The sequence below is a fragment of the Wyeomyia smithii genome, chromosome 1 (genome assembly GCF_029784165.1).
Source record: "Wyeomyia smithii strain HCP4-BCI-WySm-NY-G18 chromosome 1, ASM2978416v1, whole genome shotgun sequence".
In the NCBI taxonomy this organism is placed as follows: Eukaryota; Metazoa; Arthropoda; class Insecta; order Diptera; family Culicidae; genus Wyeomyia; species Wyeomyia smithii.
The window spans coordinates 176,459,056-176,476,025 of record NC_073694.1 but is presented as its reverse complement, the minus strand read 5'-3'; the positions used below and the strand labels follow the sequence as shown (position 1 = coordinate 176,476,025).

At 39.4% G+C, this 16,970-nt stretch overlaps 1 protein-coding gene across 2 annotated transcripts in view; it reads left to right on the top strand.

The window, feature by feature from the left end:
• The window catches only part of LOC129719120 (uncharacterized), a 35,531-nt gene that overhangs the window by 5,311 nt on the left and 13,250 nt on the right, over window positions 1-16,970 (top strand). The window contains exons 2-4 of one of the 2 annotated variants that reach the window (XM_055670541.1): window positions 14,207-14,260; window positions 14,988-16,709; window positions 16,788-16,948. In XM_055670541.1, coding sequence (XP_055526516.1) covers window positions 14,207-14,260; window positions 14,988-16,709; window positions 16,788-16,948 — 1,937 coding nt within the window. The remainder of the gene's footprint in view (window positions 1-14,206; window positions 14,261-14,987; window positions 16,710-16,787; window positions 16,949-16,970) is intronic. The other variant, XM_055670542.1, reaches the window with a different exon arrangement.

Genomic DNA, 16,970 nt, shown 5'->3' with positions numbered 1-16,970 from the left:
CCTTCTTCTTTGTCTTCAACAATTCAACATATCGGCTATGTGAAGTGCGAGCGTAATAGATTAAGGACTTGGTGATATCTTTTTTTTTTTTTTTTTTTTTTTAGGGGGGATTTGTTAGTAGCTTAAGTATTTATGATAAATATTAGTAAATAATGAGTATGTGTGTCCAATCACAAATGGTGACTTCTCAACACTGTTAGAAATTTGTAATTTCAATTGTTAGGATTTGTTTGCTTCCGCAATTAGGACTTATCATTCGTAGGGATTTAAACCTACTTGTCAGAAAAGGGGAAGTAAACTTACAACTAACTTAATTGCTAACTTATTGGCTATAAAGAGAGCTTATCGTAGCAATTGAGGATTGCAACGATTTTTGTCGAAAATTGTTGATAATTTTATTTGACATAGCTTCTAATGGTTCAACACCAGTAAGTCTATGTAATTCGAGTGTACCAAACCAAGGAGGACGCTTCAAAATCATTTTCAGAATTTTATTCTGAATCCTTTGGAGCGTTTTCTTCCTTGTTGAACAGCAACTTGACCAGATCGGTACAGCATAAAGCATTGCTGGTCTAAAAATTTGTTTGTAAATCAAAAGTTTGTTCTTTAAACAAAGTTTAGAATTCCTGTTAATGAGAGGATATAAACATCTCGTATATTTGATGCACTTGGCTTGTATACTCTCAATGTGCTCTTTGAAAATAAGTTTTTTATCATAAATTAGTCCCAAGTACTTAACCTTGTCGGACCAACTTAAAATAACCCCATTCATCTTGACAACGTGATTATTGTTTGGCTTGAGGAAAGAAGCCCTAGGCTTATGCGGAAAAATTATCATTTGAGTTTTAGAAGCATTGGGAGAGATTTTCCACTTTTGCAAGTAGGAAGAAAAAATATCTAAACTTTTCTGCAATCGACTGCATATGACACGAAGACTTTTTCCTTTTACGGAAATGCTTGTGTCATCGCAGAACAATGACTTTGTGCATCCTGGAGGCAAATCAGGAAGATCTGAAGTGAATATGTTGTACAGGACTGGACCCAAGACTGAACCTTGAGGCACACCTGCTCTGACAGGAAATCTATCAGATTTTGAATTCTGATAGACAACCTGCAGAGTTCGATCAGTAAGATAATTTTTTAAAATTTTGATTAGGAAAATTGGAAAATTAAAAGTTTGCAATTTCGCAATCAAACCTTTATGCCAAACACTGTCGAATGCTTTTTCTATGTCTAAAAGAGCAGCTCCAGTGGAATAACCTTCAGATTTGTTAGCTCGTATCATATTAGTAACTCTGAGCAATTGATGAGTTGTGGAATGCCCATGGCGAAATCCAAACTGTTCATTTGCAAAAATTGAATTTTCGTTGATGTGTGACATCATTCTGTTAAGAATAACTCTCTCAAACAGTTTACTTATTGAAGAAAGCAAACTGATTGGTCGATAACTTGAAACTTCAGCTGGGTTCTTATCCGGTTTAAAAATGGGAGTATTTTTTGCATTTTTCCATAATTTGGGAAAATATGCAATTTTGAAGCAGCAATTGAAAATTTTCACTAAAAATTCCATTGTGCTCTCAGGGAGATGTTTGATTAGTATATTAAAGATTCCATCGTCACCAGGTGCTTTCATATTTTTGAAATTTTTAATAATTGATTTAATCTCATTCAAGTTAGTTTCAATTATTTCTGCAGGTAAAAAATTCTGGGAAGAAATTAAATCAAATTGACGTGTGACTTCATTTTCAATTGAACTCACAAAATTCAAATTTGAGTTATGAACACTCTCAAACTGCTGAGCAAGTCTTTGAGCCTTTTGTTCATTGGATACAAGAAAACGTTCACCATCTTTTACAACTGGAATAGGCTTTGAAGGTTTCTTAAGAATCTTCGACAGCTTCCAAAATGGTTTTGAATATGGTTTCAATTTTTCAACTTTAGTCTCAAAATTTTGATTTCTCAGAAGAGTAAATCTATGTTTAATCTCTTTCTGTAAATCTTTATAAATAGTTTTAAAAACAGGGTCACGAGAACGTTGATATTGACGTCTGCGGACATTTTTCAAACGAATTAGAAGTTGAAGATTTTCGTCAATTATTGGTGAATCAAATTTCACTTGAGCCTTTGGAACAGAATAATTCCTGGCATCAACAATTGCACATTTTAATGCTTCCAAAGCGGAATCAATATTCACTTCGTTTTGCAAATCAAGCTCATTATTGAAATTTCTCTCAATATAATTTTTGTATCTTTCCCAATTAGCTTTGTTATAATTAAAAACAGAGCTCATAGGGTTTAAAACTGATTCATGTGATAAAGAAAAAGTTATTGGAAGATGGTCAGAATCAAAGTCAGCATGTGTGATCAAATCACTACATACATGACTTTGATCTGTCAGCACCAAATCAATTGTTGAAGGGTTTCTTACAGAAGAAAAGCATGTAGGACTATTCGGAGACAAAATAGAATAGTATCCTGAAGAACAATCATTGAATAAAATTTTGCCATTGGAATTACTTTGAGAATTATTCCATGAACGATGTTTAGCGTTAAAATCGCCGATTATGAAAAATTTCGAACGATTTCTGGTGAGTTTTTGTAAATCACCTTTAAAATATTTTTTGAGCTCGCGTGTGCATTGAAATGGTAAATATGCTGCGGCAATAAATAAAATCCCAAGTTCAGTTTGAACTTCAACTCCCAAAGTTTCAATAACTTTCGTCTCAAGATGGGGAAGAGCACGATGTTTGATTCGGCGATGAATAACAATTGCAACTCCACCGCCGGAACCCTGAATCCTATCATATCTATGAACCACGTAATTGGGATCATATTTTAATTTTATGTTAGGTTTCAAAAATGTTTCAGTAATAATTGCAATATGCACATTATTTACTGTTAAAAAATTAAAAAGCTCATTCTCATTGGCCTTCAATGAGCGAGCATTCCAATTTAATATTTTAATTGTTTTATTTAAAATCATTGCTAAATTTTAAATTAGAAACAATTTTAATAGTCAAATTTGTGCCTATTTGAATGGCTTTAAACATTGATTTTGCCTGCAACATGGCGTTCATAAGATCGAACATTGCCTGTTGCAAAAAAGAAAGTTTACCTGCCGTAATAGGCCCCAGGCAGTTGACATTAGAGAAAATATTTTCGGCAGCAATATTAGCTGGAGTAATAGGTGTATAATTATTTTCTAGCGTGTTTTGCTTACCCATATTAACGGTCATTTTCGAACTACCAACACTAGGCGGTATAATGTTCGAACTACCTGTAACCTGTGCATAAGTTAAACGGGTATGCAAAGGAGTAGGTAGACTATGCGTCACTGGTACGCTTGGAGAATTTTGTTTTGAAGTTGGTTTTAATTGGGGATATTGAATTTTGTTTACCTTGCCTTGCCTTAACAATTGCTAAACGGACTGGGCATTGATAAAAATTTGACATATGGTTGCCGTTACAATTCGCACAGCGAAAATTTTTACTCTCTTTCACAGGACATGTGTCCTTTTTGTGAGAAGAGTCTCCACAATTAAGACATTTTTGGTCCATGTTACAGAATTTGGAACCATGGCCATAACGTTGGCAAGTACGGCATTGGGTGATATGCTTTTCACCTCCGCCATACTTCCTATAAGTTTCCCACTTTACACGCACATTATACAAAGCATGTGCTTTTTCAAAAAATTTTAAGTTGTTAACCTCATTGCGGTTAAAATGAATTAAATAATTAACAAGGGAAATTCCAGTTCTCTGACTGTTTTCGCCTCGTGATTTTTGTTTCATTAGAATTACTTGGGTAGGGGCTATGCCAAGTAATTCTGTTAAAGTAAGTTTGATCTCATCAACGGTTTGATCGTTGGTGAGACCTTTCAAGACAACCTTGAACGGCTTGGCGTTCTTGGTGTCATATGTAAAAAATTTGTACATCTTGTCAGTTAAATACTGAACAAGACGATCACGACCCTTTACTGAGTCGGCTAATAAGCGGCATTCACCTCTACGGCCAATTTGATAGGTAACTTTAACGTCAGAAACAAACGTTGAAAGTTCCTTTTTGAATATATTAAATTCAGAAGAAATAGTTACCACAATAGGTGGAACTTTCTCCTTTTTTAAAGATTTTATATTTTGTATAGTTTCATTATTGGTAACTTCCATTTCACCAGCTTCTTGCTCAGGAAAAATATCAAAAGGATTGTCACTACAGACACTCGATGTGTCAGAAAGAGATGCCTCTCTTTTCCTCCCCGCAGCGATGCGAGGTTTCTTTTTCCGTCCAGCCATTTCAGGTGATACGAAAAAAGTTAAAACAAATGTTAAATTCAAAAGTAGGTAGTCTTGAGAAAGACTGATGGGAAATAACTTTCAGGTAGTCTTTAAAAGACACACTGACAAAACACAAACTTTGAAGCTATAGGCAGTCAAAGACCAGTCCACAAGCAACCGAAAAAACGTCTGATCTGTAGGACAGTTCAAGACGCACTGACTTGGTGATATCAATTTCGTCTTCACCACCGGCATCCTGCACTGCATCGTACACCAACCGCTGGATCAAAATCTCCTTAATAAACACGGTCAAGTTAGGACGTTTCTTGCCTAAACCAGCTATCAGATCTCTACAGAAAGTATCAAGGCGTTTTTCACTACGGCGGTAGGAAGTCAGCAATGTCTCCGTCGAATGCATACTCAACAGTTGTGAGACTTCTTGGTGAAATCTGTCAACTACAGTTCCCGCGAGATTATCTTTGTGAACCATTTGCTCTAGGCAAAATTCGAGCCGTTTGACAGCTACTTCCGGGGAGCTTACCGTGGTCAAGTTAGCTTCCAAGAGAAAGATGAATAAAAACTAAACTGATATAAGCACTGTGAGAAGTGAGTTGAATATACTGGCAGCCGGGGTGAGATTGTGCCATCCAGCCCGTGACCTGTCAGCCATCTCTTCCGGGTCAGAAGACCAGTCTTTTTTGGTCGTTTTCGAGAAAACTTATTCAAGAAATTTTAGTGATCGCCATGAGATAGCTGACAATCTCACCCCGGCTTGTAATAGTCAGTGAAATTCCCGGTTTTTTCCCGGTTTTTCCCGGTTCCAAACAATTCCAGGTTTTTTCCCGGTTGGGTGGTCACCCTGAAAATATATAAAAAACCTAGGGCAGATAATTGAGTTTGATAAATTTCCTATGGAAGGTAATTATATTAGCTTACTTGCAAAAAAATCTACGCCCTTGCAAGCGGCCTTTTGGATAGTTAACCGGAGCGTTTGCCATGCTGGACGGAAACATGCGTGTAGGCCGGTTTTTGAGTTCATTCTTCGTTTTTTTTTTTATCAATTTCCTCCTCAGTTTTTGAGACAAAATTGCTGGAATAGAATCAGCCGATCCATCTTCTCCAACGATCCCTTAGAGTAGTGGGCTGACACTAGGTCTTGCCAGAACAAAGCGTCTTCGTTTTATTTCTTGATGAACGACGCAACTTTCGGTAGGCACTTCGCACTATAAATTTCTCCGTTCACGGCAAGTCCGAAAGTAATGAAGAACCGCTTTTTCTTCTCCCTCATTCCTTTCTTGCAGCTTATCAGCTACAGCAGAACCTTCTTGGGGAACTTAGTGTAGGAATTGAACTGCACCTCGAAGCTCACTTCCTTGTGGAGGAAGTAAAATACGAAGGGCCCTGCCAGTCGTTGCCATCCAGTGTGAGATAGGTTTCGTCGTTCATCACCACCGCCACGTCGCGATTTGCCCAATGGACTTGACCATCGTATTCAGCCGTTGCCGCTGCGTCATTGTCTCCCTGCTGGTCTCGAGGTACGATGCTGGCCTAACAAGTCAGTTGTCGTAGGTTTAATTCTCGGCCCGGGAGACTGCTAGGTGTCAGTAAGATCGTAGCGCTAGCCCCGCAATTGTCCTGTACACTCAACAGTTGGCTGCGAAGTCTGTGTATGATATAAACAGAAGGTCGAGTTCCGAATCGGAATGTAACACCAAGGCTTTGCTTTTCGTTGCGTCATTGCCTGCAGCTCCGAAACCAGTGGACGGGACTGACATGTATATCCATATTCGCCAGGACCTTTTTCACTGTTTGGCCAGTTGTACCGACCTCCCAGCCAAGCGAGCGTAGCGATATATCCACTTATCGCTCAGGGTCGTCGGCCGTTCGGGACCAAGCTTCCTTTCGATTAGCATTGGGCGATACGATGGAGAGTATCGATACCCAAAGAGCCAAAGGTATCGAGATACTCGAAATATCGGCCAAAAAGTATCGATACCAGAAGTATCGATACAATAGCTAAGAACATTTTTTGAATTTTTGTAAACACAAGGTAAATAATGAGGACTTATTCGTTGTTTTTCTGGTGTCTATCCGCATTCTCTAGAGCAGCATGAATTAAATGACTTCACAAACAAATACATATAGGTAATGCAGAAATTCTGAGCTTTGGCAAAAAATGAATTAAACAACTTAAATCTTCAAGATTTGTATTCACTGGCCTAATGGGCTGTAAAGCTCCCGTCTTATTTGTATAAATTATTGACACACTTCCGTATAAATTGATGAGAAAGTTGATGACATAAAAAAGTTAGATATGTCAGCGAAAATAAGATAGTGAAGTCTACCGCTGAATGTTTCTTACTAATCAATATTGCAATTTTATTTTTCACTTGTACTTAAACTTGTGTCGACGGAAAGCATGAGTTAGTTTCCGCTTGTCAATATTCGATCTGAACAATGTAACCAGAAAACTTATATTTGTTTTTGTAATACAAATCTTTTTACTTCTGTCCTGTGTCAAAATGTCATACGGTCATATGCCGTCTAAGAGAGAGAGAGAGAGAGAGAGAGAGAGAGAGAGATAGACGATGAAAAAATCACCAATTTGGCAACTGGGTTTTACATGTCAAAGGTGCCAGATCTCTTCTCAAAACGCAAAGTTGAATGACTTTTCGTTTGATTCGTATAACCGGTGGTGACGATGAAAGTACTGGGGAGGAATAAAGTGCATCGCAAAAACCGTTAAGGTGTTTAATTCTATGTTTATGTTTAATTTTAAATGCTTTCACCAAAACAATAGACAATTACTTTGTTAGCTATAAAAGACTTGTCAACCTCCGGCTAAAAATCACTGTGATAATTTAATTTTGAAACATTCTTATTAATTGTCTAGCAATAGACCTCTCCAATCGTGCATGCATTGGTGCACTTTACACCGCGTGAGTCGGATGGAAAACGACGCAATCAAAGTGCTGTCAAAATACTTGCATTGATTGCGAAATTTTTATTTACTTTCGCTGACTTGAAAGTTACTTTATTCCTACGCGGATTGTGTGACTTGTTTATGGATAGTATCTTACAAAATGAATATTTAATTTACAGTACCTAGTAACCAAAGCTAAGCAAATGGAAAAATATATAGACTATATTTTTCGATTTACTTAACCCCGGTGAAGTAAAGCAAGAATCATTCATGAGGCAAACACAACAATATTGCACGCTTAGCCTTGAGGCTAATAGCGGTCTCGATCAACGAGATTAGTTGAGAGAATTCGTTATCGATATTGTTTTTGGCACATTTTGCATGTGTAAGATAAGTACAACGATACCCCGTGATCCAGTGTTGAGTCGAGAAAATTTTCAGCTCGAAAAGTTCCTCGACTCGATTGGGAATCGAACCCGATATCACAACCGTGTGGGAGAGCAAGCCGACCGACATCGGTAACCACAGAGCCACGGGGACCATAAGGCAAACAACCCGAATTAAGTATTTGTGACTAAGTTGTCAGAAAGCTCTATAGGACAAGAAAAACGTATGGAAATAAACATGTTCTATATTGTATATATTGTATATTGTTGTTATCTTTCTTTTTCGTTTGGCTCACAACATTCTCTCTGTCTATTTCTCCATCTAAGTTTTGCTAGTGCAAATAGACTTGTGCGATTGTTATGCTGACAGTGGCAGCTTTTTAGTGGTTCCAGCTTCCAGCTCGTATCAACTAGCTGGCATCTCTATCTTATTTGCTTTGCTTCATCGCAGCTAACATCGCAGCGGATCCACGATGTGTGGGCCCCACTGACACTGACAGACAGCATAACATAGCGTATGAAAAGTGGCGGTGATCTCGTTTACACATTGAGATGTCAGCCCTTGAAACATGGTGCGATTTCAGCTAATTGGTTCGTATGCATAAAAGAATATCGATACAAATATCGCGGTTTTTAGTATCGATACAGCTAAGCATCGGATTCTCGTGCATCGATCTAAAAAATCGAAATATCGTCTCAAAAGTATCGATATTTCCGATACCGACACAATATCGCCCATTGCTACTTTCGATGCTTCGATTGTTGTCCAGTAGTACCAAGATGTTGTAGATGCCGGAACGGGTGTATCCAGTGTCCACAGAGTGCCGCACGATGACCGTGGGAAACCGTTCTTTGAACGCGCACACTTCTGAACAGAGTAGCTTCACTTTTTTCGCCAACCCGGTTAGAGTTCGACTGATAGAGCTGTTATTTTTTTCTGCTGACTGATGGGTTACTATGATTGATGCTGCATGGGTAGCTTCGTCAGTGCGTGTGAAGCAATTAGCATAAAGGGAACGTCAGGAAAAAACTTATGTCGAATTCGTTTTTACGGCAGGACTATCCCGTCCCGGACTACGCTTTGCAGCTGAAAAAAAAAAAAATAAATTCAACCTGATGTTTGACACGCGAAGAACGATAATCAAAGCAAACCGATTTTGACACATTTTTTTTATTTTGACACATAGGTGTGAATGTGTTGGTGTCTTCAAAACTGCACTCTGTTTCTTGCGCGGACTGTCTGGGACAGAAAAAGGGTAGTCCGGGATAGTCCGGAAAATGTAAAAAAAACAGTGATAGGACAAAGTGTAGTCCGCGGGGTAGCTACACCGCAAAAACGAAAACGACATTAATTCTCTAGTATTAGTTAATGCTTCAAATATAAACAAGGATTTAATCAGGCTTTTTTTTAATTTATTGAAGTATAAATATAAGTTCGTGATACAATTATATAGTACAAAAATACAGTTACAGCGTTCTTAAACTATGGCAAATCGAATTTTTCGACCAATAACATCAACAAATATTTAGGAAATTCCCAAATTCCGCGTTGAACATTTTCCTTTTATTCGATCTTATTTCTCGGGTTTCTTTTTTAAATACAAATAGTGATGGTTCCAAATCCCTTAAATTGAATGAAATTGCTTTTTCCGTCAACCACAAAGCAGCTTTCCTTTTTTTTCGCAGTAGCTGGAATAACATATTGCAGAATGTATTCTATGGTAAAAATTTAGAATGTTTTCCCATAGACTTCGGAAAGTAGAACCCCAAAGCGGTCAAAATTTTACTTTTTTGACCAAAAAACTGCCTAGAAAATTATGAATATCACCATTAAACGCGATGTATACCGTTTTAAGAACCGCACTTACTGAAGTGCGTTTACTTTCTTGCAGGTATTCGGGTTTGGTAATAGACATAATGGGTATTCATGTAGAGCTCGTAAACAAATACCCAGCCGTAAAAATACTCACCTCCATTGACGAGTAATGGAAGATACACAGTTTACGGCTGGGTATTCGTATACGAGCTCGATGTGAAGACCCCTATTTATTTAAATACTGCGTAAATGCTTCGTATAGTTAATGACTTTCGCGCGCGTCATTGGCATAAGATCGCGGGGTTGATAAGAAAGATACACATCGTTCGTATTCGCAATACGCGAGCCCCCGGTGCATCCTTTTTCGATTCCATTACTCGCCATGGAGACATAATAACACAAATCTTTCTCTGCGTCGCAGAATAGAGATGCAATGATTAAACATTTGGATTCTTCGAGTGGTGAATAGTTTACGCGCGCGCCACTTGTATATACTCGCGGTATTTGACATTGGAAATACTTTGTTCGCCTTCGTAATGATCTAGCTTCGCGCGCAATATTGTTCGATTCTGTCACTGACCACGGTGATACAACCTTATTTTTCCGTCGCAGTCATGGAGATGCAGAGGTAAATTCGGTCTTTGACAACAACGGCTGCTACAACTTTTTCCTTACAACATCCTTTCATACCCTAACGATCGTAAGGCATGGCCGACGCCGTTCTCGATCTTTACAAAGCGGTAGCGACTGAATTTTTGTACACTAGAGATGGAAACTAATCCCAAGTAGCCATATACGTGGTTCTTCGTGCTACTTCACTAGCTCAGATCGATTACGGAGGAGCAACTACGAATTGTGCGGTCGTTCAAGCTCAAAAAAGAAATGCCTAGTAAATCGATTTTTTATTCCAAATGTCATCAAAATGCATGAAACATCGAGATATGGTGTCATTCAAAAAGTTTTTTTTTAAATTGATCTGAGATAACATCAAATTGCATTCTGATTTCGAAAATTGGCCAAAAAAATTAAACTTTAACCGCTTCACTTCCCGAAGTTCAACTGAGCTCAAATTTTGCATCTCTAGTCCCAAAATAATGAGACTAAAAAAATTATAATTCGAATAAAAGAAATTAGTAATCTAAATTACAAAATTTTTTCGCTACATCCCACTGTTCAATGGAGTTTGCAATAAATTTTGATGCCGATCAAAGCATCATTAAAAAAGAAAAAAATATGATGAAATAATTATGCTCAATATTTTTCTATAAATAATCTCTTGGATTTTAACATGATTCTTTGTATACGTTTTTCAATTTGTATCAATTTCCATGTATTTTTAAACTTTCGATACTATTTCTGGTATTCAGGCATGTAATCTAATCAAATGCATTGATAGCTATTCGCTCATCGCCGACGTTTCGTTCTTTTCATAGACCCATCCTCAGGGCCTACAATTTATAAAACATTTCGTGTTACAATTTTAGTCTTACACTAGAACGAAATTACATCATACGATATTGAACAAACTTCTCTGTGGAATCTGTAATCAAACAGCTTTTAATTTGGAGAAATCTATTAGTGTATAGTAGGATGCCAATAAAAATCAATTTATCGAATTTCGATTAGCGGCAGGACTCAAAAGTTCCGCTTTCTACTATGCCAAAATTTCAGCTGAATCGGACTTGGGAAAGTGGTACTTCAAAATCGGTCAAAGTTTTAACTTTCCGACCAAAGAAGAAAAGGCGCCAACGTCTTTACTTCCTCATGCAAAGGAAGGCGTGATCCCAGAGATTTTTGACCTCAGGAAATTTAGGCTAGTATTAAATCTAGACCAGCAGGGTGGGTTATGAGTGGATCTATGTCGGCGTTGGGATTCGAACTCAGGCCACCAGTGTGGTTGGCGAAGATGTTACCAACTACGCTAGGCCTCCCGCCAAGCACATGAAATTGTCGTTATCGATTTTCTTTTATGCCAAATAAAGTTTATTCATTTATTTAACATCACCATCTTCGACAAAATATCGCACAGACTGTAAACTTATTCTATATTATTCTAACAACTAAACTAATCTACTAGTGCGGTCTTTAAAAACAATTCTAGACAATTTGAAATCGAATTTGTCGAAAATCTCCAAAAGATTATTGTATCCATAGTTGGTTCTGTGGTAGCGGGTAGCCAGAAGAGTATATTTCCGGAAACGACGCAGAGGGACATTTATCGGCATTAGCTCGAGTAACGCAGGGCAATCAATTAATCCTTGAAGCACATCAAAAACGAAGAGACGCTGTGCTTTATCACGTCTGACTGACAGTGATTCTAAACATATAAGCTAACATCTATCGGGATAAGGGGGGAGCTCCACTGGGTCGTTCCATGGGAGTGACCGTAAAGCAAACGTTACAAATTTCTTCTACACGCGTTCATCTGCGAGGTTTTGTCCTAGGCAGTGCGGAGATCAAACAGGCGAAGCGTACTCCAGAATGCACGTTGGAGCGCTTCAGCTCCTATACTGTACCGGTGATGAACTGGATTGGTAGAGCGTGTAAATGATATAATTTTGCATTTTGTATCGTTGACACGCATTCCATTCTAATCGCACCAAATCAGCAAAATGTTGATGTCTTCCTGAAGGGCAGTGTGGTCATCCGTAGACGCAACTACACGAAATACTTTCAGGTCATCGGCGAAAGAGAGTTTGAAAGAGGATATGAGTAGGTACAGATCATTCACACAGATGTTGAATAACAGCGGTCCAAGAGCACTACCTTAGGGCACACCAGACGTGATACAAAATGAGCGGGATCGGGCTGAGTTGACTGCAACATATTAGGTGTGGCCGGATAAATATGACAGAATCCAGTTCAAAATCCATTCTGGAAAGCCAATATGCTTCATTTTTTCGATGATATGGTAGTGAGGAACGGTATCGAATGCTTTCGCAAAATCGACGTACACCGCATCGATTTGCCTCCTCATTTCCATTTCCCGTGATAGTGTGGTAACATAGCACATCAAGTTTGTTGTAGTTGACCGATGTCTCCTTAAACCGTGCTGGCTGTCGAAGAAAAAGTTGCTGATGCCGTATATAGCACGTTGTGCACAAGTTTCTCAAAGACTTTGCCCAAACAACACAAAATGGAAACACCACGGTAGTTTGTTACTCGATTTACGTTGCCGGACTTGTAAATTGGTATGACAGATGCAGTTTCCCAAATTGCCGAGAGCGCCCTTTCACGTAGCGATCGGTTGAACAATGATGTAATTGGAGCTGACAGTTCTGCACAGCATTTTTTCAGGAACAGCGGTGGAATGCCATCAGTTCCGGCTCCTTTTTTTTAGTCGAGGTTATCGATGGCAATCCAGATGAAGTGATCTGATGTAAACTGGATGAACGGGAGGTTGATGTCTTGTGAGGCAATGTGGGCGAAACGGTTGTGACGTGGCACTGGTGATGACTTACTGAAGTAAAGATCGAAAAGGTTTGCTGCTTTTAAATTAGAGCTGGACTGAACATCGTTAAGATTTACGTTGGATGGAATGCGAGAAGATGATTTTCGCTTCTTCACGAAATCCCAAAAGCGTGAGGAATTCTGTTTTACACTAGCCTGGATCCTTGATATATAATTATCGTGAGTGGCCTGTAGAACCGTTTTATACAAAGCTTCAACATTGTGCAGTTTTAGTCTGTCGCTGGCAGATTTCGTTAGGAAGAAACAGTGGCGTGCTTTTCTTGATTTGTTCCGCAGAAGACGTAGCTCAGGGGTCCACCAGGGTTGGTTGAGGGTCGAATTGAACAGTCGTTTTTTTCCGTGGAACGAACTACGTAGAGCTGGTCATAGAAGGAAGTTAAAGCGCTGTCAACTGAATCGGTTTGCAGTACAGAATCTCAGTTAATTTCATTGAACGGCAGTTTCACCCGATCGTAATCACACGCCTTGAAGTCGAAACTAAAATTGTCTAAACAGTCGTCAAGCATGATACAAATGTCTTAGAAATGCCTAAAACATCGAGATCTGGTGTTATATAGAAAAAAAAAACGGAAAATAGATTTTCTGGGATTCAAAAATTTGTGAGCTGAAAGATTCCTTTATTCCAAAATTTCCAAGTCCCAGAAAGTCGATTTTTTTCTCTAAGATAACACCAGTTCTCCACGTTATATGCAATTCTGAGACAATTAGCATAAAAAATGCGATATCGACAAATTTATTGACTACTCGTGTGCTATTCTTCATCAGTCGGAAAAGGGAAAAGGGAACACTACTTCCCCAAGTTCGATTGAGCAGAAACTTTGTTTTAAAATATATTACAAGAATTTTTCGGACCCTACTCCATTGACACCAGCTCAAAAATTTCTAAGTACCAGAAAGTCGTTTTTTTACCAAAAAAAATCTCTCTCCTGATAACATCAGATCTCGACCTTTCATGCATTTCTAAGACTTTTGACATCAAAAATTTTTTCTTCCATATCGACAGTTTCATGAACTACATTTTTTTCATGGTTACCCATGGAAAAAATGTAAAAAAAAGTTGAAACTTTAGCCGCTTTGAGGCACGTGTCTCGGACTCCGATTGCGCTGAAATTTTGCTTTTTTTTAATGGTTTCCGAATAATTTGGATAACATAACATAACAATAGTGCGAGGAGACGGTTAACTGTCTGCGATTTTCATCATGTTCAATTTTACCGTCGAAATTAAACCGAAGTCTTACCCGCTCCGTTACTTCGTTCCGTAGTAAGATAAGACTTTAAAAATTTTGTTTCGATCTCTAAAAAACCTACAATCAAGATTTTTTATTTTTCTGCAGGACTTCCTTATCTCGGGATTACGCTTAGAACATGAACTTGTGAAGGAGCAGGCTGTGAGTTTGCTTGTTTAAAATTACATAGCGTTAAAGCATGGGGTGACTTTGCTAATGGCTAATTCAGTTCACTGCTCAGCGTTACCAAATTACGTTCAATTCGAAGGGATGTGACCGGAAATAATAACACAACCACGTGTTGCTAAACGATAACGAATTGTAAGGTTCACATCAAGCATGACTAATGGCATAATTCAGCACATAATCGCTACCAGTCAAGCTACCGGTGACTATCACACTCGCCGCTAATCATTTTTATAACACTTTCTCTTGATTCGTCTGGCGCAAGTCAGAACACAGCTGATAGCTACGAAATGCTTACAAATGCACATATTCTAACTTGCGACGAATAAATATGACGGCAACCTTAACGCAAAACAAAGTTGATTTTTTGACATTTTTTTTACATTTCATCACAATTCACCATAAACATTTATCAGAATCAGTAATTAGCTAGTAGTTATCGCACTGTAAAACAAGCATGCCTCATCCGTCGCCACTACCAGTCTCTCACCACATCTTCCTTTCTCGAAGAGTTAAACGTGACTTCAAGAAGAAGGCGGTCACGACCCGTTTGTTTTGTACCTAACACACAGCACCTCTGCCATAATACCTGTACGACTAATAGGTTTGGATGAATAATCGTCAATGGTTTACTAACGCACTAACTGGCGGTGCGAATAATGTATCCTGAATGTTTCGACTTTTTCGACTCCTCCACCCGCAGGACGAACCGACCAGCAGCAATAGTGGTGAGAATTTCGTCGCCATCCACAAGGATGCAGTCGGTGCCCGAGAACAACTTAAACCGTCATTGCGAGGTCTCTCCCATATTGCGATCAGCTTTCTACCAAAGACGCACAGATTCGTGTCCGTTTTATCAGCCACCCGGGAAGTCGTTGCCGGTGTCCGGTACGATCTATCCGTGCAGGCCCTGGACGAAGCTCAGCTGGAAGTGATATGTTGCATGACGGTACTGGAAAAACCATGGTTGACCACGGAGAGTGGTGACAAGTTCAGGTTACTAGAAAATTCAAACTGCACATCTCCGGAACAAGGGATAACCGAGGGTGTTGAAGTTGTTACGAGGCTGAACGCAATCTTTGATCCAAGCTTGAGGAGCCGACAGGATATGAGCCCAACGCGTTTCAAGGATCTGGTAAGCCAAATTATCGTACAACGGAAGGAAGAACAAGAAAGTACTGTGACAACGGGAGCGACGGATTTGACAACCACTACCGAGCGGATGTTGACGCCAGAATTAAGCGAATCGTCCAGGGATGTTCTAGACCAACTTTTTTTATTCGGAAGTGAGACCGGAAAACGAGATCGACCTCGCGCGGATACTAACCAACAGAATGAAGAAGTAACGGAAGAGATTATTGTTCCTAAGCGTAAAGAACAGCAGCAATTCGAAGCGCCCGTAACAGAGCAAACGCCGGAAACAACTACTATGACGCTTGATCAGCAGGTCCAGTCTACGTTCGAGGAGGTCTTCAAAACGCATCGCGAAATTCAAAAGGCTCTTGACGAAGTCATACAAAAGGGAGGAGGTCGTGATGTCCAGATAAAATATGAACCCGTGTTTGCTTCATTATTGCAGAAAGTGAAAAGCAGTATCGATAACTACTATCAGACGGTGAACCCAAATGGCGGAGAAGCTAATGTGGACACAATTGCTTTTGTCGTTAGTGACAATGTTGGTTCCTCGAGGATACCGTTTTCGGGTGGGGTTACGAGTAACCGATCCTCAGCAAGTGACGAAGATGACCAACAACAACAGCAAGCTGTTCTGCCTGATTTTCAGTTGTCATTACCCACGGTAACCGAAGCTACACCAGCTCGAGAACTGGCCCCACCGAAAATTGATACCGTTGTTATGCAATTTAGTGACAGTGGAAGTGACGAACAGCACGAAGATGTTCAGCGTACGCGAACCCGAGAGGAGTTGATTCGAGAGTTTAATACGGATGAATCTCAACAGCGTAATAAGCGAGCTCCACAATCCTATTCCCACGAACATGATTTTCGTCATCCTTCATTCTTTGGAAGTTCATCCGGCGAATCACATGAACAATTCGGCAATCGTTACTTTGGCTTTCCTGGATATGGGTATAATCCATACTACCGGCCTCATTACCGAGGAAAGCGATTTGTGCAGATGGATTTAGACGGCACGGATCAGGAGCAGATTGGTGACATGGAGAAGTCCCTGACAGAGGCAATCGGGATGCTGGATCGAATGGATGCGGACCCCTTCAAGCGCGTCCTGCTGGAAGTGATAAGTTTGAAACGTATCAACCAATTTACGAGTGCGGTGGAACAGAAGGGTGAATTGTATGTGGCTCGAGTCGTCACTGCAAACTCCCACTGCATTGAGGAAGCGGAAGATGTGGTTAAATGCAAGCGACTGTTGATCGACGGAAGTAGCAAATTTTGCACGCTTGAGGTTTAGACTTTTTTTTTGATGATTCAATGACGGAACTCGTTGTGAAATTTAGAAAAATGTTTGCTCTGTTTATTGCAGATTCGGGTAAAGGACAAGAAAGTGCAGTTGGTGAAATCAGAGTGCGCTCCACATAAATCGGCCGGATTGCTGGGGGGTCATAAGGAGGTTAATGTTGATGACTTAGAACACCAGCAGCGTATTGCGACAGGTTTGAAGCAATATAAAAAAGGAAAGTTGAGGTATGTACTGTTATTTTTTTTA